At 44.1% G+C, this 26,846-nt stretch overlaps 2 protein-coding genes across 4 annotated transcripts in view; one reads left to right on the plus strand and one right to left on the minus strand.

Annotated features, from left to right (window-relative positions):
* matn4 (matrilin 4) overlaps positions 1–26,846 on the minus strand; it is a 72,837-nt gene that overhangs the window by 22,864 nt on the left and 23,127 nt on the right. The window contains exons 3-5 of the mRNA XM_072244038.1: positions 12,940–13,097; positions 11,448–12,017; positions 6,889–7,011 (exon numbers count right to left, since the gene is read on the minus strand). Of these exons, the coding sequence (XP_072100139.1) occupies positions 6,889–7,011; positions 11,448–12,017; positions 12,940–13,051 (805 nt within the window). The 5' untranslated portion in view covers positions 13,052–13,097. The remainder of the gene's footprint in view (positions 1–6,888; positions 7,012–11,447; positions 12,018–12,939; positions 13,098–26,846) is intronic.
* rbpjl (recombination signal binding protein for immunoglobulin kappa J region-like) overlaps positions 25,925–26,846 on the plus strand; it is an 80,820-nt gene continuing 79,898 nt past the window's right edge. For all 3 annotated transcript variants that reach the window (XM_072244050.1, XM_072244059.1, XM_072244063.1), the window contains exon 1: positions 25,925–26,594. In XM_072244050.1, the coding sequence (XP_072100151.1) occupies positions 26,534–26,594 (61 nt within the window). In that variant the 5' untranslated portion in view covers positions 25,925–26,533. The remainder of the gene's footprint in view (positions 26,595–26,846) is intronic.

Consider the following 26,846-nt stretch of genomic DNA (forward strand, 5'->3'; position numbering starts at 1 on the left):
AGTGTCCGTGACGGCCTACATCGTACTGTTTAACTCTTTCCTCTTGCTGTCTCGACCCATAACTGTCGGTGCAGTTTGTGGTACGTTCTGACATTCAGGTTCGTACTAGTCGCCTTTTTGTCATCTTTGCAACGACGTTTCAGCTAAATAAAAGCATGCATGCGGGAGATGGCTTTAACTGGTGTATTCACATTGCAATGTGTGAGAGAGAGAGAGAGAGAGAGAGAGAGAGAGCAATGTGCATGTGTAAACAACAGTCCATAGGTAGTGCTAAGGCCAGTCATTGCTTTAAAAAAAATAGATCCATACATTACACCAACCATGATTCCCTTCTCTGTGTCCCATTCCCACTCTCACTTCACAATAGAGACCCATATCACTCACATATGTCATGAAATTTGATTTCGTTGTGGCAGCAGAACAGTACAATTCATAAAATTACCAGAATACTGTGCATAAGACCTTTTGCATAGTACCGTATGTTTTAATTAGAGTTTTATTGTCATTGGTGAGGACAATGAGATTGCTGATCTGCTCTATTCAGTGTAAAACAGCATACTGACAACTCAATCACAAAAAACAGCGACTAAATTTAAAATAACGTCTGAGTTATTTAGAATGACACCTCAGTGTAACTCCAATCTCTTTCAGTTGCATGATAGTCCTGGGGAAAAAGTGGTAGAAGATTGAACAGGTGATTACAAATCTGACAAATCCTACGCTCTGTCCGCCAGAGAAAGCAGGATCTCCCAGTGGCCACACATTTTAATTCCACATCCCATTCCCATTCTGACATGTCTATCCACGGCCTCCTCTACTGTAAAGATAAAGTCACACTCAGGTTGGAGGAACAACACCTTATATTCCGTCTGGGTAGCCTCCAACCCGATGGCATGAACATCGACTTCTCTAACTTCGGCTAATGCCACACCTCCCCCTTGTACCCCATCCGTTATTTATTTACATACACATTCTTTCTCTCTCTCTCCTTTTTCTCCCTCTGTCCCTGTGACTATACCCCTTGCCCATCCTCTGGGTTTTTCCCCCTCCCCCTTTTCCTTCTCCCTGGGCCTCCTGTCCCATGATCCTCTCGTATCCCTTTTGCCAATCACCCATCCAGCTCTTGGCTCCATCCCTCCCCCTCCTGTCTTCTCCTATCATTTCGGATCTCCCCTCCCCCCCACTTTCAAATCTCTTACTAGCTCTTCCTTCAGTTAGTCCTGACGAAGGGTCTCGGCCCGCAACGTCGACTGTACCTCTTCCTAGAGATGCTGCCTGGCCTGCTGCGTTCACCAGCAACTTTGATGTGTGTTGCTTGAATTTCTAGCATCTGCAGAATTCCTCGCGTTTATGATTTTAAAAAAATCTGTTGGAATTCTTTGAAGAAATAACAAGCAGGGTAGACAAAGGAGAATTCACCATTTTCCATTCCCCATTCCTGTTTCCCTCTCTTACCTTACCTGTCCATTACCTCTCTCTGGTGCTCCTCCTTCTTCCCTTTCTTCCATGGTCTTCTGTCCTCTCCTATCAGATTCCCCCTTCTCCAGCCATTTATCTCTTTCACCAATCGACTTCCCAGCTCTTTACTTCACCGCCTGATTTCACCTATCACCTACCATCTTGTACTACTTCCTCCCTTCCCCTCACCACCTTACTCGGATCTCACTTTTCCTTCCAGTCCTCATGAAGGGTTTTGGCCTGAAACATCAACTATTTACTCTTTTCCATAGGTGCCTTCAGACCTGCTGATCTCCTTCAGCATTTTGTGTGTGTTGCTTTGGATTTCCTGCATCTACAGATTTTCTCATGTTTGACAATTAGTGGATGTTGTGTACTTGGATTTTCAGAAGGCCTTTGACGAGGTGCTACAAATTGGCTACTCAACAAATTAAGAGCCCATGGTATTACAGGAAAGATACAAGCATGGATAGAGCATTGGCTGATTGGCACGAGGCAAAGAGTGGGAATAAGGGGAGTCTTTTCTGGTTGGCTGCCAGTGGCTAGCAGTATTCCACAGGGTCTGCATGTTCTGACTACTTCTTTTCATGTTACTATATATGTCAATGATTTGGATGATGGAATTGATGGCATCGTGGCCAAGTTTGCTGACGATGCGGAGATAGATGGACAGAGTGGTTTGAGGAAACAAAAAGGCTACAGAAGGACTTAGACAGATTAGGAGAATGGGCAAAAGGTGGCAGATGGAATACAGTGTCGGAAAGTGTATGGTCATGCACTTTGGTAGAAGAAATGAAAGGGTTGACTATTTTCTAAATGGAGTGAAAATTCAAAAATCTGAGGTGCAAAAGAACTTGGGAGTACTTGTGCAAGATTCCCTTAAGGTTAATTGCAAATTGACTCAGTGGTGAGGAAGGCAAATGTGATGTTGCCATTCATTTCAAGAGGACTAGACAATAAAAGCAAGGATGTTGAGATTTTATAAAGCACTAGTGATACCTCACTTGGAATATTGTGAGCAGTTCTGGGCCCCTTATCTAAGAAAGGATGTGCTGATATTAGAAAGGGTTCAAAGGAGGTTCAAGAAAATTAAGGGAGCAACACACATCAAAGTTGCTGGTGAACACAGCAGGCCAGGCAGCATCCCTAGGAAGAGGTACAGTTGACGTTTCAGGCCGAGACCCTTCGTCAGGGCCAACTGAAAGAAGAACTAGTAAGACATTTGAAAGTGGGAGGGGTAGGGGGAGATCCAAAATGATAGGAGAAGACAGGAGGGGGAGGGATGGAGCCAAGAGCTGGACAGTTGATTGGCAAAAGGGATATGAGAGGATCATGGGACAGGAGGCCCAGGGAGAAGGAAAAGGGGGAGGGGGGAAAACCCAGAGGATGGGCAAGGGGTATAGTCAGAGGGACAGAGAGAGAAAAAGGAGAGAGAAAAAGGAGAGAGAGAGAAAAATGTGTGTATATAAATAAATAACGGATGGGGTACGAGGGGGAGGTGGGACATTAGCGAAAGTTAGAGAAGTCAATGTTCATGCCATCAGGTTGGAGGCTACCCAGACGGAATATAAGGTATTGTTCCTCCAACCTGAGTGTGGCTTCATCTTTACAGTAGAGGAGGCCGTGGATAGACATATCAGAATGGGAATGGGATGTGGAATTAAAATGTGTGGCCACTGGGAGATCCTGCTTTCTCTGGCGGACAGAGTGTAGGTGTTTAGCAAAACGATCTCCCAGTCTGTGTCGGGTCTCGCCAATATATAGAAGGCCACATCGGGAGCACTGGACACATTATATCACCCCAGCTGACTCACAGGTGAAGTATTGCTCAGCTGGAAGGACTGTCTGGGGCCCTGAATGGTGCTAATGCAGGAGGTGTAAGGGCAAGAAAATTATTCTGAGATTGGAAGTCTTGTCATATGAGGAGCATTTGATGGCTCTGGGCTTCTACTCACTGGAATTCAGAAGACTGAGGGGGGACTTCGTTGAAACTTATCGAACATTGAAAGGCTCAATAGAGTGGATGTAGAGAGGATGTTTCCTATGGTGAAGGAGTCTTAGAGCAGAGGACACAGCCTCAGAATGGAGGGTGTTCTCTTAGAATGGAGATAAGGAGGAATTTCTTTCGCCAGAGAGTGGTGAATCTGTGGAATTCATTGCCAAGGTGACTGTGGAGGCCTTTGGGTATATTTAAGGCAGAGTTTAATAGAGTCTTGATTAGTCGGAGCATGAAGGGATATGGGGAGAAAGTAGGAGACTGGGGGCTGGGAGGGAAAATGGATCAGCCACGATGAAATTGCGGATCAGACTCAAAAGGCCAAATGGCCTAATTCTGCTGCTATATATTATGGTCTTAATACTGGGGTGGGACGAGCCCATCACAATGTTGAGAGCCCGCCGTAGACGCCATGAGTTGTTGATGGTTTCCATATCTGGCAGTTATATCCCAGTAATGCTCTGTGCAGTCCTAATGACCTGTTGAAGTACCTTTTAGTCGATCTTGTTGCAGCTAGTGTACCATACTGTCAGTGTGCTCTCAATTACACACTGGTAAAGGCTTACCAGCAGCTTTTGGGGCAGACTTTCTCTCTTTAAACTCCCAAGGCAGTATAGGCACTGCTGAGCGTTCTCTACTGTCAAGTATAATACAGTACAATAAGACACAACAACCCCCACCCACTATCAAGATCACCTTCAACAGATGGCGTCTCAAGAAGGCGGTATCCATCACTGGAGATCCTCACCATCTGAGGAGGAGGTACAGGACCCCTCAGACCCACACTCAATGGCTCAGGAACATTTTTGTTTTGTTGTGTTACATAGAAACGTAGAAACATAGAAAATAGGTGCAGGAGTAGGCCATTCGGCCCTTCGAGCCTGCACTGCCATTTATTATGATCATGGCTGATCATCCAACTCAGAACCCTGCACCAGCCTTCCCTCCATACCCCCTGATCCCCGTAGCCACAAGGGCCATATCTAACTTCCTCTTAAATATAGCCAATGTACTGGCCTCAACTGTTTCCTGTGGCAGAGAATTCCACAGATTCACCACTCTCTGTGTGAAGAAGTTTTTCCTAATCTCAATCCTAAAAGGCTTCCCCTTTATCCTCAAACTGTGACCCCTCGTTCTGGACTTCCCCAACATCGGGAGCAATCTTCCTGCATCTAGCCTGTCCAATCCCTTTAGGATTTTATACGTTTCAATCAGATCCCCCCTCAATCTTCTAAATTCCAATGAGTACAAGCCCAGTTCATCCAGTCTTTCTTCATATGAAAGTCCTGCCATCCCAGGAATCAATCTGGTGAACCTTCTTTGTACTCCCTCTATGGCAAGGATGTCTTTCCTCAGATTAGGGGACCAAAACTGCACACAATACTCCAGGTGTGGTCTCACCAAGGCCTTGTACAACTGCAGTAGTACCTCCCTGCTCCTGTACTCGAATCCTCTCGCTATAAATGCCAGCATACCATTTGCTTTTTTCACCGCCTGCTGTACCTGCATGCCCACTTTCAATGACTGGTGTATAATATCACCCAGGTCTCGTTGCACCTCCCCTTTTCCTAATCAGCCACCATTCAGATAATAATCTGTTTTCCTATTTTTGCCACCAAAGTGGATAACTTCACATTTATCCACATTAAATTGCATCTGCCATGAATTTGCCCACTCACCCAACCTATCCAAGTCACCCTGCATCCTCTTAGCATCCTCCTCACAGCTAACACTGCCGCCCAGCTTCGTGTCATCCGCAAACTTGGAGATGCTGCATTTAATTCCCTCATCCAAGTCATTAATATATATTGTAAACAACTGGGGTCCCAGCACTCAGCCTTGTGGTACCCCACTAGTCACTGCCTGCCATTCTGAAAAGGTCCCGTTTATTCCCACTCTTTGCTTCCTGTCTGCTAACCAATTCTCTATCCACATCAATACCCTACCCTCAATACCGTGTGCTTTAAGTTTGCACACTAATCTCCTGTGTGGGACCTTGCCAAAGCCTTTTGAAAATCCAAATATACCACATCCACTGGTTCTCCCCTATCCACTCTACTAGTTACATCCTCAAAAAATTCCCCACCACCGACGTTAGGCTAACCGGTCTATAATTCCCCGGTTTCTCTCTCCCTCCTTTTTTAAAACGTGGGGTTACATTAGCCACCCTCCAATCCTCAGGAACTAGTCCAGAATCTAACGAGTTTTGAAAAATTATCACTAATGAATCCACTATTTCTTGGGCTACTTCCTTAAGCACTCTGGGATGCAGACCATCTGGCCCTGGGGATTTATCTGCCTTTAATCCCTTCAATTTACCTAACACCACTTCCCTACTAACATGTATTTCGTTTAGTTCCTCCATCTCACTGGACCCTCTGTCCCCTACTATTTCTGGAAGATTATTTATGTCCTCCTTAGTGAAGATGGAACCAAAGTAATTATTCAATTGGTCTGCCATGTCCTTGCTTCCCATAATCAATTCACCTGTTTCTGTCTGTAGGAGACCTACATTTGTCTTTACCAGTCTTTTCCTTTTTACATATCTATAAAAGCTTTTACAGTCAGTTTTTATGTTCCCTGCCAGTTTTCTCTCATAATCTTTTTTCCCCTTCCTAATTAAGCCCTTTGTCCTCCTCTGCTGAACTCTGAATTTCTCCCAGTCCTCAGGTGAGCCACTTTTTCTGGCTAATTTGTATGCTTCTTCTTTTCTGTGTGGTTCTGCTGAACAAATGGGCACGCTATGTTAGCGCTGGAATGTGTGGCAATACTTGTGGATGCTCCCCGCACATGGTTAGCTTGTGCTGGTTGTTGAAGCCAACAATGCATTTCGCAGTATGTTTCGATGTACACATGACAAATAAATTAATCTGAATCACAACCCATGGACACTACTTTGTGATTTTTTTTTGCACACCAATTAGTTATTTTGCATTTTAAAGCAATTGTATGTTCCTTGTACAGTACTGCTTCCACAAAACAAATTTCGTGATGTATAGGTCATAAGACCATAACACTCATGAGCATAATCAGGCCATTTGGCCCATTGAGTCTGCTCTGCCATTTCATCAAGGCTGATTTATTATTCCTCTCAACCCCATTATCCTGCCTTCTCCCTGTAACTTTTGACACCCTGACTAATCAAGAACCTATCAACCCCTGCTTTAAATATGCCCAATGATTTGACCTCCACAGCTGTCTGTGACAATGAATTCCATAGATTCACTACCCTCTGGCTAAAGAAATTCCTCCTCATCTCTGCTCTAAAGGGATGTCTTTGTATTCTGAGACTGTGCCCCCTGGTCCTAAACTCCCCCACTATAGGAAACATCCTCTCCACATCACTGAACTGACTCAAGTCAGTGAAAATGAACTTCCTTCTGATTCTGATATCACCACTGCAGATTCCGTACACCAAGCACCCCCGACTGTACCTGTACACGTCTTCTCGTCTGGGTTCAGCACGTAACCCTCACGGCAGGCGCAGTGGAACGATCCAGGGCTGGAGACGCAGATGTGTTGACAGCCGTGACTCCCGTCAGCACACAGGTCCTGAGCTGGAAAGTTAGGCAGATGCATCAAACTCAGGTACTCATCTTATCCTGAGGTAAGAGCAAGATTAGTGGATGGAGTTTATGTTAAGGCAGGGTGCATAATCTGATCAACCATTCTCGTTAGCCCCCTACCTTCTGTAGCTATTACCCCTATCACTGCATTGCACTGTAAACACTCCGTAGAGATCGTTAAGAGCACCAAATTTCTTGGTGTTCACCTGGCGGAGAATCTCACCAGGTCCCTCAACACCAGCTCCATAGCAAAGAAAGCCCAGCAGCATCTCTACTTTCTGCAAAAGCTGAGAAAAGTCCATCTCCCACCCCCCATCCTCACCACGTTCTACAGAGGTTGTATTGAGAGCATCCTGAGTAGCTGCATCACTGCCTGGTTCGGAAATTGCACCATCTTGGATCGCAAGACCCTGCAGCGGATAGTGAGGTCAGCTGAGAAGATCATCGGGGTCTCTCTTCCCACCATTACAGACATTTACACCACGCGCAACATCCGCAAAGCAAACAGCATTATGGTGGACCCCACATATAAACTATTTTCCCTCCTGCCATCTGGCAAAAGGCACCGAAGCATTCGGACTCTCACGACCAGACTATGTAACAGTTTCTTCCCCCAAGCCATCAGACTCCTGAATACCCAGAGCCTGGCTTGACACCAACCTACTGCCCTCTACTGTGCCTATTGTCTTGTTTATTATTTATTATTATTTATTGTAGTGCCTGATCTGTTTTGTGAACTTTATGCAGTCCTGGATAGGTCTGTAGTCTAATGTAGTTTTTGTATTGTTTCATGTAGTACCATGGTCCTGGAAAACGTTGTCTCATTTTTACCATGTTCTGTACCAGCAGTTATGGTTGAAATGACAATAAAAAGTGACTTGACTTGACTTGACTTAAAACGCTGTTTATAATGTTGTTTACTTTGTAAATACATGCTGGTATTTATGTATTCATGCACATTCTATTCCCTATCTGTATGTGATAAAGAGCACTTATTAAATACACTCCTCACACACACACAAATATTGCCTTGTCATGCTGCAGTCATTGTGCTGAGTGTGTGTACTTCAATATCTTCCCCACTTATAATGAGTCCTAAACTGAGCCAATGCATTCAGGTTGGTTTTATCCTGCCATTCTTTTTAGTAAATGTTTCATCTCTTTAGTAAATGTATGTATGTTTTTTGTACACTATTTAAGGTGGACACTTCTGGGTATTTAGTAATATGATTGTAACTACAGTGTGGGGTGCATCATATTCCAGTTCAAGTGTAGTCATAAGTTAACTTTGTGGGTATTTAAAGATGGTTTGTCCTGCTGTTGAATAAAAAGGAACTCTTCACCTTCAGTGAGAGAGAGAGATTGGCGCTGCTAGGAGTTCACACTGGACACAAATAAGTACGGAGCTATTCATGGGTTTTCATGTAGATATCATTTTGTAAATATTGGCATTTTTCTTCTCACTAAATTTTGTGCTCGGTTTTTGACACATCTATTAAACACCCTTGTACTAAAGTGCTAAGCGACTCCAGCCATTTCATCTTTGGTCATAACCCACTGTACTTTAACCTCTAGCTTTATTCTTATGTCATTCTTTATTCTTTACAATTGTTGAACGTTGCTGTTTCATGTTACATGTAACCCAACACGGTAAATTCCGAACACATGTAAACGTATATGGCGGAAGAGCTGATCTTTGATCCAATATAACCGTGGATCCAAACAGACTAGAGTGTAATGCACAGAACAACTGGCTGTGATCATCCATTCATCAGAGAGGGTGTTATATACTGTTTACCCAGAGTAGCACACAGTCTAGAGAATGCCAACTCTGTGGAAGTGTGTCCGACAGTGATTAGGATGCATTATACACAGGTATAAGATGGCAGTTTGAGATGGTGCTGGTGAAGTACAGCGACGACTTGCTGACAACAAACACACCTTTTAACTACATTATTACTCAGACTTTCACTGGTGAACGATCACTGCTATCAACAGCCAGTAACTTCCCTTTTGGAGTTGAGCTTTTGAACCGCCTGTAGGACGTGGCATTTTTGTGGTGTGAACTAAAGGTGAAGAATGGTGAAGCTTGGTGGGGATGGGCCAGACTGAGCCGGCGGGGTTCGAGTCTGGGCCCAAGATCAGGGTACGAGCCAATGTTTTGACCATTGCTGGAGTGGACTTAGAGGTGATAGAAACATAGAAACATAGAAAATAGGTGCTGGAGTAGGCCATTCAGCCCTTCGAGCCTGCACCGCCATTCAGTATGATCATGGCTGATCATCCAACTCAGAACCCTGTACCTGCCTTCTCTCCATACCCCTGATCCCCGTAGCCACAAGGGCCATATCTAACTCCCTCTTAAATATAGCCAATGAACTGGCCTCAACTATTTCCTGTGGCAAAGAATTCCACAGATTCACCACTGTCTGTGTGAAGAAGTTTTTCCTCATCTGGGTCCTAAAAGGCTTCCCCTTTATCTTCAAACTGTGACCCCTCGTTCTGGACTTCCCCAACATCGGGAACAATCTTCCTACATCTAGCCTGTCCAATCCCTTTAGGATTTTATACGTTTCAATAGGATTTTATACGTTTCAATATGATTCCCCCTCAGTCTTCTAAATTCCAGCGAGTATAAGCCTAGTCGATCCAGTCTTTCTTCATATGAAAGCCCTGCCATCCCAGGAATCAATCTGGTGAACCTTCTTCGTACTCCCTCTATGGCAAGAATGTCTTTCCTCAGATTAGGGGACCAAAACTGCACACAATACTCCAGGTGTGGTCTCACCAAGGCCTTGTACAACTGCAGTAGTACCTCCCTGCTCCTGTACTCGAATCCTCTTGCTATGAATGCCAGCATACCATTTGCCTTTTTCACCGCCTGCTGTACCTGCATGCCCACTTTCAATGACTGGTGTATAATGACACCCAGGTCTCATTGCACCTCCCCTTTTCCTAATCAGCCACCATTCAGATAATAATCTGTTTTCCTGTTCTTGCCACCAAAGTGGATAACTTCACATTTATCCACATTAAATTGCATCTGCCATGAATTTGCCCACTCACCTAACCTATCCAAGTCACACTGCATCCTCTTAGCATCCTCCTCACAGCTAACACTGCTGCCCAGCTTCGTGTCATCCGCAAACTTGGAGATGCTGCATTTAATTCCCTCGTCTAAGTCCTTAATATATATTGTAATCAACTGGGGTCCCAGCACTGAGCCTTGCGGTACCCCACTAGTCACTGCCTGCCATTCTGAAAAGGTCCCACTTATTCCCACTCTTTGCTTCCTGTCTGTGATGTGAAACAGTAGAACTGAGGTGAGGCAGAGTTGAAGCAGCGGGTCTCGAGCCTGAGAGCGAGGAATGACCCTCTGTTTGGCCGATTTAAGCACTAGAGCTAGAATTGAAAGGTCAGGTACAGGCCAAATCAAGCTGATGAGGCCCAGGGCCGAGAGCATATTGAAGTGGCAGGGGATGGGTTCAAGAGTGAGGAATGACCCAAGACTTCAATAATTTATGCACCGTGCTAGATTGAAAAGGTCAGGGTGTCAGGGCTGGAGGCGAGGATCAGGCCAATGTTTAGCTCACTGCTCCACGACGTTTACTAGTCTTTGCATTGAACTGAGGCTGTGGCCTGCAACTAACAGGCTCCTGGATCAGCTGTGGCTGTGAACTCACTTTCATGAACTTCGATTCTGACTGTTATTTGCTTAATTTTGTTGTTTAGACAATTTGGTTTCTTTCCTGCACATTGGGTGCTTGACAGTCTTGTATTTTTAATGGGTTTTATTTTTTTGTTTTGTGTTCTGTAAGGAAACGAATCTCAAGGTTACATATAGTATACATACCTTGATAACAAATGTACTTTAAACTTTGAACTATTGGAGTGTGTTGTCTACAAAGATATAAGAATGAATGTCACAGATGATACACAGAGGCGTCGCGTAAAGAAAGGAACATTATCTGGGATGGGGAATGTAGAGAGTAGGGTCAATGAAATGGAATATAAGATGATAAGACATAGAAGAAGCATCAGACCATTGGGCCTATCCAGTCTGTTCCACCATTCAATCATGGTTGATCTACTTTCCCTCTCAAAACCATTCTCCTGTCTTCTCCATGTAACCTTTGACACTCTTATTAATCAAGAACATATCAATCTCCATTTTAAATATACCCAATGACTTGGTCTCCAGAGCCATCCAGGGCAAAGAATTCCATAGATTCACTGTCCTCTGGCTAAAGAAATTCCTCCTCATCTTTGTTCTAAAGGGACATTCTGAGGTTGTGCCCTCAGATCCTAGACTCCCCCACTATTGGAAACATCCTCCCCATGTCCATTCTAGCCAAGCCTTTCAATTTCCATAGGTTTCAATACAAACTACCTTGAGCACTTTGGTTCTGTATCTGTTTATCACATACCACATAATTTGGTCTGGAAAGTCTTTGCAAATTGTTCAATCAAGTCAAAGGACTCAACCAAGAAGACGTGCTCCTCAAGAGGCAAGGAAGCCATGGCCCTGAGGGAGCTCATCTCTGCCCTCTGCACTCCGACAGCATAGATCTCGATACCAGCTTCACGAGCCCTGGTTGCCACCTCTGTGACCCTGTCCTGGGGCCTCCCATCCGTCACAATGATGGCGACCCTTGGGATCTTCATTGCCAGAGGCCGGGCTCCTTCCCGCTCAGTGAAGGCAATGTTCATGGCGTACTGGATGGCTAGCCCAGTCATCGTGCCTTGGGCCAGTGGGATCACCTCCTTGATGCTTCTGATCATGTCCTCCTTCTTTTGGAATGTCTTGAAGGAGAAGACGTTCTCAATTTGGCTGGAGTACTGGATCAGCGCCACCCTGCTGGCATCAGGGCCCACGGTCAAGAAGTTGATCATGTCAATGACAAAGTTCCTCATCAACTCAAACTCAAAGGGTCGGACACTCCTGGAGCTGTCAATGACAAACAGCAGATCAATGGGGCCAGTTGTGCATCTTCTACCTGTAAAAGAAGACAGGACAGTTGACAGCAGAACACAGAACAGTACAGCACAGGAACAGGCCCTTCGGCCCACAATGTTGTGCTGATCTAATTAAATTAGTAATCAAATGATCAACTAAATGAATCCCTCTGCCTACACAATGTCCCTATCTTTCCATTTCCCTCACGTTTATGCCGTATCTTAACATCTCTTAAAAGTCCTGCCTCTACCACCACCCCATGCAGTGCATTTTAGGCACCCAGCAATCTTCGTGTAATAAACTTGCCCCTTGCATCCCCTTTGAACCTACCCCCTCTCACCTTGAATGCATGCCATCTGGTATTAGACATTTCAACCCTGGGTAAAAGATAGTGTTCATCTACTCCATCTATGCTTCGCATAACCTTATAAACTTCTATCAATCTCTAACTCAGTCTCTGCCATTCCAGAAAAAAATAACCCCAGTTTGTCCAACCGCATGTGCCCTCTAATCCAGGCAGCTGCTGGTAAATCTCTTCTGCACCCTCTCCAAAGTCCTGACATCCTTCCTATAACAGGGTGACCAGAACTGTATGCAATATCCTAACTAGAGTTCTATAAAGCTGCAACATAACTTCCTTTCTTTTCCTTGTTGTCTTTCCTACACTGGTTGTACGCCCTGTTGGATGCAATCTTTCACGGATACTATTATGGTTATTGGATTTATTGGGTATGCCTGCAAGAAAATAAACCTCGGGACGGAATTGATGATGAATTTACTTTGGACTTTGAATTTCTTGACTTTTGAACTCAATGGCTTGACTAATAAAGACAAGCATGCCATAAGCCTTCTTAATCATATGACTTCAGGGATCTATGAACAATGAGGCATTATACACAGCCCAGCCCCAGCCCCTCAGTTACAGAAAGACTTTGCCCTTCAATTCAAAACTCTTTCCTCACCTGCAACAGCTTCATCCTGCAGCTTCACCTGTTTAATCCTGGCCGGCTGAACCCCGTCCATGAGCAGAACTTTCGTTATTAGGAATAAGGCCGCTGCCAGTGGAAACTTCATCTTTCAAAGTGAGGCGTGGGATTGACAGAGAGAGACAGACACACACCTAGAGAGCAAAGAAAGGGAATCATTTAACCCTGCAAAGACCAGGATTGAACATCCTTGCCATTGGTTCTCATGCCTAACTCTGTCTAGTAACTGATAGTTGGAGAGCAGTGGGAATGTTTATAATTAATCCATGGGATGGTCATGTCATTGGAAGTGACAACATCAGCATAGCAGTTTATCACTTTACAGTTTTCATCTATCGGGTTCAATTCTACTGTTGTCTGTAAGACATTTGTACATGCTTCCTGTGACCGTGTGGGTTTCCTCCAGGTGCTCTGGTTTCCTCTCACGTGCCAAATACGAGGGGTGATTGATAAGTTCGTAGCCTAGGGTAGAAGGAGTCAATTTTAGAAAACCTAGCACATTTATTTTTCAACATAGTCCCCTCCTACATGTACACACTTAGTCCAGTGGTCGTGGAGCATATGGATCCCTTCTTTATAGAGGTGGTCCACAGCAGTGGTGATTGATAAGTTCGTCCCTCAATATATTCACGGTATTTCTATATCAGACCAACATGTAATTGCTTTTGTCACGTTATTGGCTAGAAGGGCTATTTTATTGAAATGGAAAGATGCCTTTGCTCCCACTTTGATACAATGGTTCTCTCAGCTGATGTTATGTATTAGTTTGGAAAAATCAGAAGTCGAACTTTTGATCCTCGATTTGACTTTGAGAAAAGGTGGGGATCTTTTGCCCGCTACTATCATTTGATTTGAGTTAATTAAGGTGGTTCTCTTCTGATTCTTGTGTAATTGGATTTGGTTGGCGGATTGATGTTTTTCTTTTATGGAAGCTTGTATGACGTATAGTTTCAGGGTTGTGCTCCCTATGTTTTTTTTTCTCGTTTTTTTTTGTTTCTTTTGTTTTAGTTAGTAGGGTTTCTTTTTTCCTTCTTTCTTTTTTCCAAAAAAGTAGTTTTAACATTTTGCTTTTTCTTATTATTATTGATACATTGTTTAGCTTTGTTGATCAGTTATTTGATAATTTAATTCTTTTTGTATATATTGATATGTTGACCTGATTACTTTAATGTATTTTTGTTGATTTTCAATAATAATTAATAAAAAGATTTAAAAATGAAATTAAATGATAAGTTTGTGGCCTAAGGTGGAAGAAGATGAGTTATACAGCTCTCGTTACATGCACGTTCAGTTCAACTCTTTGAGTGAAAATGCAGAAAGTTTGAAGTTAATAACTCATCTCCTTCTACCTTATGCCACAAACTTATCAATCTCCCCTGCTGTGGACCACTTCTGGAGATTCAAGACGCCGACTTCTACATAGAAGGGATCCGTATGCTCCACGACCGCTGGACTAAGTGTGCAAATGTAGGAAATAACTGTGCTAGGTTTTCTAAAATTGACTTCTTCTACCTTAGGCCACGAACTTACCAATCACCCCTCGTACGTATGGTTAGGGTTAATAAGTTGTGATGGTGTTGAAGTGTGGCCAGCATGCTCTTCACTGATTTGATCTGATACAAAATAACACATTTCACTGTATGTTTTGATATTCTGATGTTTATGTGATAAATAAAGCCAATCTTTATCTTTCTTTGGAAGTTGAGGTAGTACAAGGCCTAAGTCCTGCCCCTCTCCTGTAATAGGAGTGACAGGAGGATGAAGTCCTTTTCCACTAAGTTCAAGAGCAGTTACTGCCCTTCAACCATTTGGTTCTGGAGCCAACCAACACAATCCTAATCACCACACACAAAATGCTGGTGGAACGCAGCAGGCCAGGCAGCATCACAGACCCTTGGGTCTCAGCCCGAAACGTCGACTGTACCTCTTCCTATAGATGCTGCCTGGCCTGCTGCGTTCCACCAGCATTTTGTGTGTGTTGCTTGAATTTCCAGCTCTGCAGATTTCCTCGTGTTTGCGTTTTTAAAAACAACCCTAATCACTACAGTTTAGCAACACTCTAAACACAAGAGATTCTGCAGATGCTGGAAATCCTGAGCAACACACACAAAATGCTGGAGGAACTCAGCGGGTCAGGAGACGAATAAACAGTCAAACTTTCTGAGACCCTTCATCAGGGACTTCAGTGAGACTCAGCTCTTACTTCACTTTGTTGAGTCCATTTTCCTCCAGCAACAGGGAGGAGCAATGCTCTGGGGTGGGGGTGGGTGTTGGGAGGATGGGGGGAGGGTGTGGTCCGAAAGAAAAATAGAAGATTTAAGGCTAACCAAGAGCCATATTAAGTCGGTGAGCAAGATGGTGAATGGGATTCAGAGTAAGATAAGCTGTGGTGGAAGAGCTTTGAATATTTATAAAGCAAAGTTGGAATTTGAATAATAAACAAGAAATTTCTCAGCAGGTCTGTGAAAAAAGAAATGTTTCAAGTCAAAGGGTACTCCATGAGTTGTAATGAAAGGTCAGCAAACAAATATTAACTTCCTCTTCTTCTCCACAGCCTGACCCGCTGAGCATTTTTATTTCTCATTTTCAGCATCCGCAGTATTTTGCTTTTATGTTTGATCGGTCAATGAGTTCAAGTTAACAGAGAGTGGGAGTTGGGCACTGATCTGGAAGAACTGGACGAATGGTCCATGTCTAAGCTTGCTGCTTTTATCCACTTTTGTTCTCGTGTATTAACAAGTAGATATTAGTTTTTGGCATCTCAGAATCAGACTTGCAGGGACCTTGCTCTGGAGCAAGAACACTCAGTGGGGAAAACAGAACAATTGACAGTCTCTATAACACTGGCAAATCCACTTGTTTAGACTCCAGCCAGAAAACTGTGGCAGGAAGTTTATCTTCCGACAACATAGATTCAAATAAAAGGTACACAATCCAACAATAGAATTCACCTCAAAGTTCAACTTTCTGTGTGATAATCCTTTTCCCACACTCCTTAATCTTGATGCTTTTCTGAGAGAGACGGCCAAGTCAAGCTATTGGCGGGCTTAACAGGAGAATTTCTTCTTGCAGTTTAATCTGCGCACTTTGAACTGAATTAATGCTTGCCCAGACTCAACTTCCTTTGAAAGGATAATATTATCATGCACCTCCCGTATCTGAGTGTGTGTTTGTGGTCTCCTGCTACTGTAGCCCATCCACTTCAAAGTTCGACGTGTTGTGCTCTTCTGTTGTGAATAAATATAATAAGTCTTTCTTTCCTTCTTCCTATCTTTATAGAAATAGAGTTATAAAGTCATAGAGCACTACAGCACAGAAACTAGCCCTTCAGCCCATCTAGTTCATGCCAAAATAATTAGTTCCTTCGTCCCATTAACCTGTACCTGGACCATAGCACTCCATACTCTCCCATCTACATACCTATATAAATTTCTCATAAATGTAGAAATAAAGTCTATAGATTTATTTCTTTATAAACTTTAATAATTTCTATGCCTTGCATTGTCCTGCTGCCATGAAGCACCAAATTTTAGAACATACTGCATGTCAGTGACAATAAACCTGATTCTGATTCTGATACTGGCTGCAGCCCTCTACCATCCTAAACTCCTTAATCCTCATAGGCCACCCCTTATTCCAAGGCTGTCACATACTCGCTCTAGACTTTTCATCCTTAAGGAACAGCCTCTTGGTGTAAAACCTGCCAATTCCTTTTGGAAACACAAGAGATTCTGCAGATGCTAGAAGTCCAGAGTAACACATACAAAATGCTGGAGGAAATCAGCATCTATGGAGAAAAATAAGGAGTTGATGTTATGGGCTGAGACCCTTCATCAGGATCCTCCTTTCAGAACCTTGTAAGCCACAGTACAGGACCTGTACACTAGAACACCCAACTCTGATGCTCATGCCTCCTATTGTCCTCTAGTCCAAATGAAAACTGATAGAATAGAATAGGATTTTATTGTCATTGCTCATGATGAGGTTGCAGTTACTGCTCCAGTCCATGCAAAACAGATGTTTACAATACATGTGGTATGGCTTAATTTAAATAGATAGATAGAGAGAGATAGATAAATAGATAGATAGATAGATAAGCAAATAAAATTTCCCACATTTACATGCCACAAGTGACTTTGATAGTCCTTAATGCTCAAAGGCCATTGGCACATTGGGGTGTAGCATTATTCAACTGCACAACAGCCCTTGGGAAGAAGTTGTTTTTCACTCTTACTGTCTTGGCCAAGATGATTCTGTATCTCCTACCAGATGGCAGGAGACTGAACAGACTGTGTCCGGGATGGGATGGATCTTTAACGATGTTGCGAGTGCACCATAGGCATGGAAAGTTGTAGATTGTCTCCAAGTCTGGTAGCTGAGTCCCAGTGATGTAGTGAGCTGTCCAAATCACCCGTTGGGGTGCTTTGTGATCTGTCTTGCTGCAGCTAGAGCACTGCACTGTTATTCCATGTGTCTATATGCTCTCCATCACGCATCAATAAAAGTTAGCCAGGAATTTTTGGGGCAGATTAGCTTAAGCACCTCGGGTAGTATATCCGCTGTTGTGCCTTCCCGACTATCGAAGTTGTGTTGACGGACCAAGAGGGTTCCTTGGTGATGTTCATCTCCAAAACTTGAAACTGCAGACCCTTTCCATTACCTCACCGTTTCTGAATAGTGGGGTTTGTTCGGGACCTCTTGCCTTTCTGATGTCTCTGGCAGCATAAAACTACCAATATGTTTCGTGCTATTACCAAAGCCTTGGCTCCCTTTCACTCTCTCTTCCCTGTTTGCAACTATGTGTGATTAATTATCTGATGTATGTACCAAGCCACTTTTCATTACTATTTTGTCTATCCCATTTAAAGCTTATTAGAGCAATAATTTCATCATTAATTTATTTGATTGACCTTTGAGTCTATTATAGGATAAGTAATTTTAATTTAATTTTGCCATCTTCACCCAGCCCGCATTTAATTAGCTGTTTAATTCTCCCTCTTGTCACTTCTACAAACATCGGGCTGTTAATTGAATCAGAATCTAAACATCAAGTGAGTTTAATTGTCCATTTTTCATGCCTGCTGGAGTCTTTCCAGTCCGCCTTTCTCCAGTCCCGTTGCGATCACAGCAAATTCAATGAATAAGGTGCTGAGCTGTTGGTACACTCAGTGGCCACTTTATTAGGTACAGGAATGTGCTGCTCATTGGCCGGAAGGGCCTGTTCCACAACGTATCTCTAAATAATTAAATCTTTCTTTCCTTCTTCCTGTCTTTATAGAAATAGAGTGATAGTCATAGACTTACAGACTCCTGTGTACCTAATAAAGTGGCCACCGAGTGTACGTTTCTGGTCTCCTGCTGCTGTAGCCCATCCACTTCAAGGTTTGATTATTGTACATTCAGAGATGCTCTCTGCACACCACTGTTGAAATGTGTGGTTATTTGAGTTACTGTCACCTTCCTGACAGCTTGACCCAGTCTGGCCATTCTCCTCTGGCCTCTCTCGTTAAAAAGGCATTTTCGCCCACAAAACCACTACTTACTGGATGATTTTTTCCTTTTTCACACCATTCTCTGTAAACTCTAGAGACTGTCATGTGCAAAAATCTCAGCAGATCAGCAGCTTCTGAGGTACTCAAACCACCCTGTCTGGCACCAACAATTATTCCACAGTCAAAGTCACTTAGATCACATTTCTTCCCCATTCTGATGTTTGGTCTGAACAACAACTGAACCTCTTGACTATGTCTGCATGTTTTTATGCGTTGACTGATTAGATATTTGCACTAAGGAACAGGTGTACAGGTGTGCCTAATAAATTGGCCACTAAGTGTATATGTTCTGTTGCAAAGTGATTGGAGTGAGTCGCAGGTTGAGGCAGATGCTGAGCTTCTGTCTGAATCTGTGACCACCTGGTACATCCGCAACATTCTCCTCCAGCAACAGCCATTGGATTTGTTCAAAATTCAAGATTCAAGATTGTTTGTCATCATTCTTCAATACACAAGTGAAGGGAGAGCAAAATGATTGTTACTCCACACACACCAACTTCAATTTAATTCATCCTCACTTTAATTTATTTGCTGACAGTATATAGCTATCATTAACATGCTTTTATTGTCAAACAATTGCAGATGCTGGAAATCTGAAGAAAAAACAGAAAATGTTGTAAACACTTATAAGGTCGGGCAGCATCTGTGGAGAGGAGAGGAGGGTAAATGTTGCTGTTTGCACAGAAGCTCTCTGATCTGATGAGCATTTTCTGTTTTTATTTACCTACTTATTGTCTGTTGTAACTGGAGCTTGTTGTGTAGTGGTTAGTGTAACACCTTACAACACCAGCGACCTGGGTTCAATTCCGCCACTGTCTGTAAGGACCTTCTACCTTGTACTTGTACCCAGTGGCCACGGGGGTTTCCTTCAGTTGCTTTTCCTCCCACATTTTAAAGACATACCGGTTAGGGCTAGTAAGTGGGGGACATGATATGGTGGCATTGGGAGCATGTTGATACTAGCACAGTCCTCTGTCTAATTGCCCTTCTTCAGTGAGCAGCTGAGAGTCATTCCCCAAAGGATCGATCCTCGGCTCTTGTGGTGACCTTTCTGGAGAGTTATGGATGGCTTCTGCGGTCCTTCCAAACTTCAGATATACAGTCTTCTTTGCTGCAGGCTCCGTGGGCTTGCAGACATCTTCCAGTAATGCTGAGAGTCTACCCAATGCAGATTAACATTCTGACTGGTTGCATTACTGTCTGGTATGAAGAGGCCACTGCACAGGATTGGAGAAAACAGTCAGCTCCATCGTGGGCACCAGTCTCCTCAGCTTCGGGGACATTTTCAGAAGGCCATGTCTCGAAAAGTGTGGCATGCGTCATTATGACCCCCATCACTCAGGACACTCTTCTCATTGCTACCATCAAGGAGGAGGTACAAGAGCCTGAAGACACACACTTGATGTTTCAGAAACAGCCTCTTCCCCTCCACCATCAGATTTCCAAATGGACAATGAATCCATTAACATGACCTTACTATTTTTATTGCTCTACTTATTTAATTTATTTTTCTTTCTTTATATATACTTAGTGTAATTTATAGTTTTTAAATTATGTTTTGTAACGTACTGCTGCAGTAAAACAACAAATTTCGCGACATATGTCAGTGATGTTAAACCTGATTCTGCTTCTGATTTATTTTATTTTATTATTGATTTTATTTAGCAATACAATGTCGGGTAGACCCTTCTGGCACTTTGAGTAACACCGTTCCAGCAACCCTACAACCCCAGTTAACCCTAGCTTAATCATGGGACAATTTGCAATGACCAATTAACTTACCAGGTATGTCTTTGGACTGTGGGAGGAAATCGGAGCACCTGGGGAAAACCCATGCATTCCATGGGGAGAATGTGTAGAGACTCCTTACTGAAGTCTCTGGATTGAACTCTGAACTCCAGAACGCCCCAAGCTGCAATAGCGCTGCGCTAACTTCAACACTAGCATTTGAATTAACTTTATTTCTTACATCCTTCGCGTACACGAGGAGTAAAAATCTTTACGTTATGTCTCTGTCTAAAAGTGCAAAGTGCAAACATAATAATTTATAATAAGTTCTAATAAATAGAACAGTCAATGTAATATAGAAATACACTCAAATCAGCGTGAGTTAACCAGTTTGATGGCCTGGTGGAAGAAGCTGTCCCAGAGCCTCATGGTCCTGGCTTTTATGCTGCGGTACCACTTCCCGGGTGGTAGCAGCCAGAATGGACCATGGTTGGGGTGACTCGGGTCCCCAATGATCCTTCGGGCCCTTTTTACACACCTGTCTTCGTAAATATACTGAATCATGAGGTTCACGTCTACAGATGCGCTGGGCTGTCCGCACCACTCTCTGCAGAGTCCTGCGATTAAGGGAAGTACAGTTCCCATACTAGGCAGTGATGCAGCCAGTCAGGATGCTCTCAGTTGTGCCCCTGTAGAAAGTTCTTAGACGGTTGAGGAAGTTCGGTTTGGACCCCCAAATCCTGAGGTGATAGAGGCGCTCTTGTGCCTTTTCCACCACACAGCTGGTGTGGCAGCCAGTTCTGATTACAATATCTTCCCCACTCTATCCTCCCCCATCTCAGGATGGTACAGCAGAATATGTTTACCCCTGGCTCTATTTCACTGCCCTCTCTCTCAATGTCACCACCCTGTTTGCGTGAGATCAGATATTTGTCATTTTCTCAAACAAATTAGTTTCATTTGCCACAGGTACATTGAAACATCGAAGCATACGGTGAAATGTGTCATTTGCGTTAACGATCAACACAGTCTGAGGATGTCCTGGGGGCAGCCTGCAAGTGTCAGCATGCCTCCGGTGCCGACAGAGCCTGCCCAAAGCTCACTAACTGTAACTCGTACGTCTTTGGAATGTGGGAGGAAACTGGCACGCCTGGAGGAACCCCTCACAGTCACAGGGAGAACATACGTACTCTTTACAGGCAGTGGTATGGATTGCATCCCAGTCACTGGTGGTGCTAACCGCCACATTACCGTGCCACCCTAAATTGAGAACGACTATATTTGCTGGGGGTTACATGGTCATTGAAAGGACCTAATGTATGTTTACAGGATTTTAGAACATAGAACAGCACAGCACAGGGTCTTCTGCCCACAATGAACTAATTAAGTGAATGGGGCCAAATTAAACTAATCTTCAAGGAGTAGTGCATCAAAACGGAGGCACCCATCATTAAGGACCCCATCACCCAGGACATGCCCTCTTCTCATTGTTACCATCAGGGAGAAGGTACAGGAGGTACAGAAGCCTGAAGGGACACACTGAACCATTCAGGAACAGCTTCTTCCCCTCTGCCATCAGATTTCTGAATGGACATTGAACCCACAGACATGACCTTGCTACTGTTATTTTCTCTTTTTGCACTTTATTTAACTTAACTTTAAAAAATATATATATTGCCATATTTTACAGCTTCTATTATCATGTATTGCAATGTACTACTGCCACAGAACAACAAATTTCACAATGTATGCCAGTGATATTAAACCTGATTCTGATTCTGATCTAATCTCTTTTATCTGCATGTGGCCCATACTCCTCCATCTCTGCACATTCATATACCTAAGAGCCTCTTAAACAGTTCTTATCGTATCTCACAACACGCTGGAGGAACTCAGCAGGTCGGGCAGCATCCATAGAAATGATCAGTCAGTGTTTCGGGCCGGAACCCTTCGTCAGGACCCTTCCACGGATGTTGCCCAACCTGCTGAGTTCCTCCAGCGTGTTGTGAGTGTTGCTTTGACCCCAGCATCTGCAGAGTATTTTGTGTTTACAATTTGCTACTCCGCTGCAAAGTCTCTTTGAGGTATGCCTACCCTGAAGAAGTTTAAATCTCTCCAGTCCTGACGAAGGGTCTCAGCTTGAAACGTTGACTGATCGTTTCCACGGATGCTGCCCAACCTGCTGAGTTCCTCCAGCGTGTTGTGAGTGTTGCTTTGACCCCAGCATCTGCAGAGTATTTTGTGTTTATCTTATCGTATCTGCCTCACCTCCCCTCCACTGCCCCCCCCGTCATCCAGTAACACATTCCAGACACCCTCCATTCTCTGTGTAAAAAAAATGCCTCACATCCTTTGAATCCTTTGAATCCTTTGAATTCTCCCTTCTCACCTTGAACGCATGCCCTCTAGTATTAGATATTCCAACTCTGGGTAAGAGATACCAGCTGTCTGCTTATGTCTCTCAGAATTCTACAAAGCTCGTCATTTTGCAAAGTGAAAATTGCCCACTGCCTGCTTTAATGGTGATTACAGTTTGCCTGTAAAGTGCTTCAAAATGTCCAGAGGTGAGATATAAATAGAGATCTTCCTTTAACACAAGTATTATTTCCTGAGGATTAATTGATTGATTACTAACTGTTAATGGCTAGAAACTCTGTACCACATGACTTAAGAGCATTGAAAAGGTATCCTGTATCACTGGATCCATTTGTTAATCTTCTATTCAGACCTTTGACTCTGTGCTGTAAATCCAAGTTAAATATCCCGCAGGATGGTTTCTGTTCCCTACACCAGTTCCTCTCAAGTTGGTTGTTTTAGATCGGAAGGGTGCACTGTATGATAAGCACTGAAAGCATAACACTGAGACATATGAGACACAAAAACAGTATCTTCTTAATGCTCTTTGTTGAGCAATCGGTCAGTTAGCTCAAGTGCAGCTCTGATGAGGACGTTGGGAGTGCGGTGCTGACAGATAAAGTCTGAACTGGGTCAAAGTCTGAATGGGGTTGAGAGGGATAATACATCAGCCATGATGGAATGGCAGTGCAGACTTGATGGGCTGAATGGCCTCATTCTGCTCCTAAGTCTTATGGTCTTATGGTCTAACATTAAAGAGGTTTCCCTGTGCCAGATGTCAGTGGGTGTGGAATCGTCGTTAGGCTGTAATCCAATTCTGATTCCAAGTGCTAATTCTATTCCGTTTGATGACAATATTGTCTTGCAATAACTTTCAGTAAACCTGTTTGCCTTTACTAGTTATTTATTAACCAATGTGTGATATATTGAAGAACTCAGTCACACATCTATAGTACTCAGGACTAGCTTTCTGCTTGGAGTGATAATGCTACTAGATGCCTACCATAGAGACACATAGCACAAAGCAAGCCCTTCAGCCCAACCGGTCAATGCCCACCAAGATTCCCATCTAAGTTGGTCCCATTCGCCCATGTCCCCCTAATCCAAGGGTTCCCAACCTTCTTTATGCCATGGACTCCTACCATTAACGGAGAGCCCCTTGGACCCTGGTAGGGAACCCCTGCACTAAACTTTTCCTATCCATGGACCTGCCTCAGAAAGCCTCAACTTGCTCATCCTCACTCCATAACTCAGTCCCTCGAGTCCTGGCACTGCCTCCTCAGCACACTTCCAAATCAAGTCAGCGAGGATGGTGTTGGGCAGACTGCAAGTACCTCCACACTTCCGGCGCTGACATGGTAAACCCACAACTCACAAACCTGAACCTGTACACCTTTGGGATGTGGGAGGAAACCAGATCACCCTGAGGAATCCCACGTGATCACGGGGAGGATGCACAAACTCCTTACAGACAACAGTGAGAATCGAACCCCAATTTTACAGGTGGTGCTGTAATACAATGTGCTAACCACTACTCTACTGTCTGTCTATTTTATACACCTCTATAAGATCATCCCTCATTCTTCTATACTCCAGTAAATATTCCAGCTCTGGTTTGAAGTCCCAACCTGCTCCACCTCCCCAGTACCAACAGTAATAGCACGAGCACATCAGGGACAGACTGGCCTCGTAGGAGATTTCCCTATGCTCTCTCTGCTCCTAGCTGTTTATTACAGTAAGCCTTCATCCCAGGAGAGGGATGCAGAGCAGATCCACCCAGAGATTTACTAGGATGCTGTCTGGACTAGGGAGCACGTCTTATGAAGACAGCTTGAGGAAGTGAGGGCTTTTCTCTTTGGAGCAAAGGAGGATGAGAGGTGACTTGATAGAGTGTACAGGATGATATGAGGCATAGATCGAGTCGACGGCCAGAGACTTTTTTCTCTAGGGCAGAATTTTAAGGTAATTGGAGACTCTTGAACTAACTTCACTTGCCCAACATTGAAATATTCCTGTAACCAATGGACTCACTTTCAAGGACTCGTCAATCTCATGTTCTCGATATGTATTGCTTATTTATTCATTATAATTTCCTCTTTTTGTATTTGTAGTTTGTTGTCTTTTGCATTCTGGTTGAACACCCTAGTTGGGAAGTCTTTCATGGTTATTGTTCTATGGATTTATTGAGTATGCCCACAAGAAAATGAATCTCAGGGTTGTATATGGTGGCATCTATGTACTTTGATCATCAAATTTACTTTGAACTTTCAAAAAGTATTGGGGGTGTTATCAGAGGTAAATTCCTTACACAGAGAGTGGTGAGTGTGTGTAACACCCTGCCATGGGTGGTAGTAGAGGCAGATACATTAAGAATATTTAAGAGACTCTTAGTCAGGCACATGGATGAAAGAAAAATGGAGGGCCATGTGGAAGAGATGTGTTAAATTGATCTTGGAGTATATTAAAAGGTTGGCATAACATGTTCTATGTCCAATGGTACCTAGGTGGAGTGTCTTACCGAGGAGAGAATGAAAAGGCTGGGTTTATAGTTTTAAAGGAAAGATATGGAAGCTTTAGAGAGGGGATGCAGGGAAAATTTACCATCTGGGTTAAATCACCTGGATTGGAGAACATGTTTTATGATGATAGATTGAGTGAGCTAAGATTTTTCTCTTTGGAGCGAAGGACCATAAAAGGAGACTCAATACAAGATGATAAGAGGCAGAGATCGAGTGGACAGCCAGAGACATTTACCCAGGATGCATATAGGAGGGGGCATAAGTTTAAAGTGATTGGAGGGGAGAAGAGAGGCGATGTCAGAGGTAAATTTTAAACACAGCGAGTGGTAGGTGTGTGGAAGGTGCTGTCATGGCTGGTGGTAGAGGCAGATACTGTGCATTAGGGACACTTAAGAGGCTCTTAGCTAGGCAAGTGGATAAAAGAATACTAGAGATGGGCCAAAGGGTCACTTTTGGCGCTGGTACCTTCAGTCGGACACCTTCAAAATATAAAAATGCAGCGGTATTCCCATCGCAGTTTTGAAGCAATATGTCTTGGAGTTTAAGATTCAATAAAGATATTACAGTTGGATTTCCTCTCCCAACCTAATTCTTTCAAACGAGACACTCAAACATTACTATGTAAGGTGCCTTCCCATGGTAACCCTTTGGCGGCTCCCGTCTGAGTCCGCACGCGCCAATGTACTGTATTAATGTTTAGTTAAGATACCACTGTGGCTCTTGCACAACGGTTACTGCCCCGTATTACAAGTTCTTTGTTAAATTCTCCACTTCCCTGTCCGCTTTCCCCAGTTCCCAATGTCTCTGTCTCTCTCTCTCCATTCAACAAACAACACCCTTCCTTTATCCTTTTACCCTCTTTACCCTGTTCCTTTTCTCCTCACTCTCACACTGCCCACCCTCCACGTCACCCCTTTCATGCCCCTGTAAGTTCCCCCCATCTCTTCGTCTCTGAGTTCCCCCCCTCTCCCTTCATGTCTCCGTAAGGCCTCCTCACTCTCTCCATGTCTTTGTAAATCCCCCTCCTTCCATCTCTGTTCCACCCTCCTCTCCCTCTTTTCCATCCCCTACTTTCTTCACATCGCTGTAAGTCCCCACCCTCATGTCTCCCCACTCTCTCCCCATGTACCCCTACCTCTTTCTCTCTCCCTTGTCTCTGGTGTTCCCCCACCCACGACCCCGTCTCTCGCGCCCTGGGGCCGTAAACACAAAACACTCTGCAGATGACTCTGGGGCCGCCCTGCTCCCCTCCCTCAGTCACGGTCGCTGGGCTGTCCGTCTCTCTGTTTGTTTGTTGACAGCGCGGGCAGGGCGTGAGAACAGGCGGCGAGAGGCGCAGGTGGAAGGCAGGGTGAAAAGCAAACAGAGCACGGCAGAGCGGCCGCAGTCCGCGCACAGCGAGAGGGAACCGACACCATGTCGCGGGATCTGCCGCTCTCCGCGCACCACGACCACGGCCACGGCCGGGCAGTCCGCAGTAAGTAGCCGGGCATGGAGGGCGGGTCCCCGGGCGTCTGCTGCCGGCACTCGGCAATCACCCAAGTGGCGATGCCCCGTGTAGAAACTTACGGAGGCAAAGATCGCTCCAAAGGCGTTTCCCAAGTACATTCCTAGAAGTTTTTCTCTACTGTCTTCTCAATTGAATATTCCCAATGGTCATTCCTAGAGTTCATTCCAGTGGTCACTCCAAATGGTCATTTGACTTTTCCAGTGGTTATCCAAGGACCAT

Source organism: Mobula birostris, chromosome 2, assembly GCF_030028105.1.
Source record: "Mobula birostris isolate sMobBir1 chromosome 2, sMobBir1.hap1, whole genome shotgun sequence".
Classification (NCBI taxonomy): Eukaryota; Metazoa; Chordata; class Chondrichthyes; order Myliobatiformes; family Myliobatidae; genus Mobula; species Mobula birostris.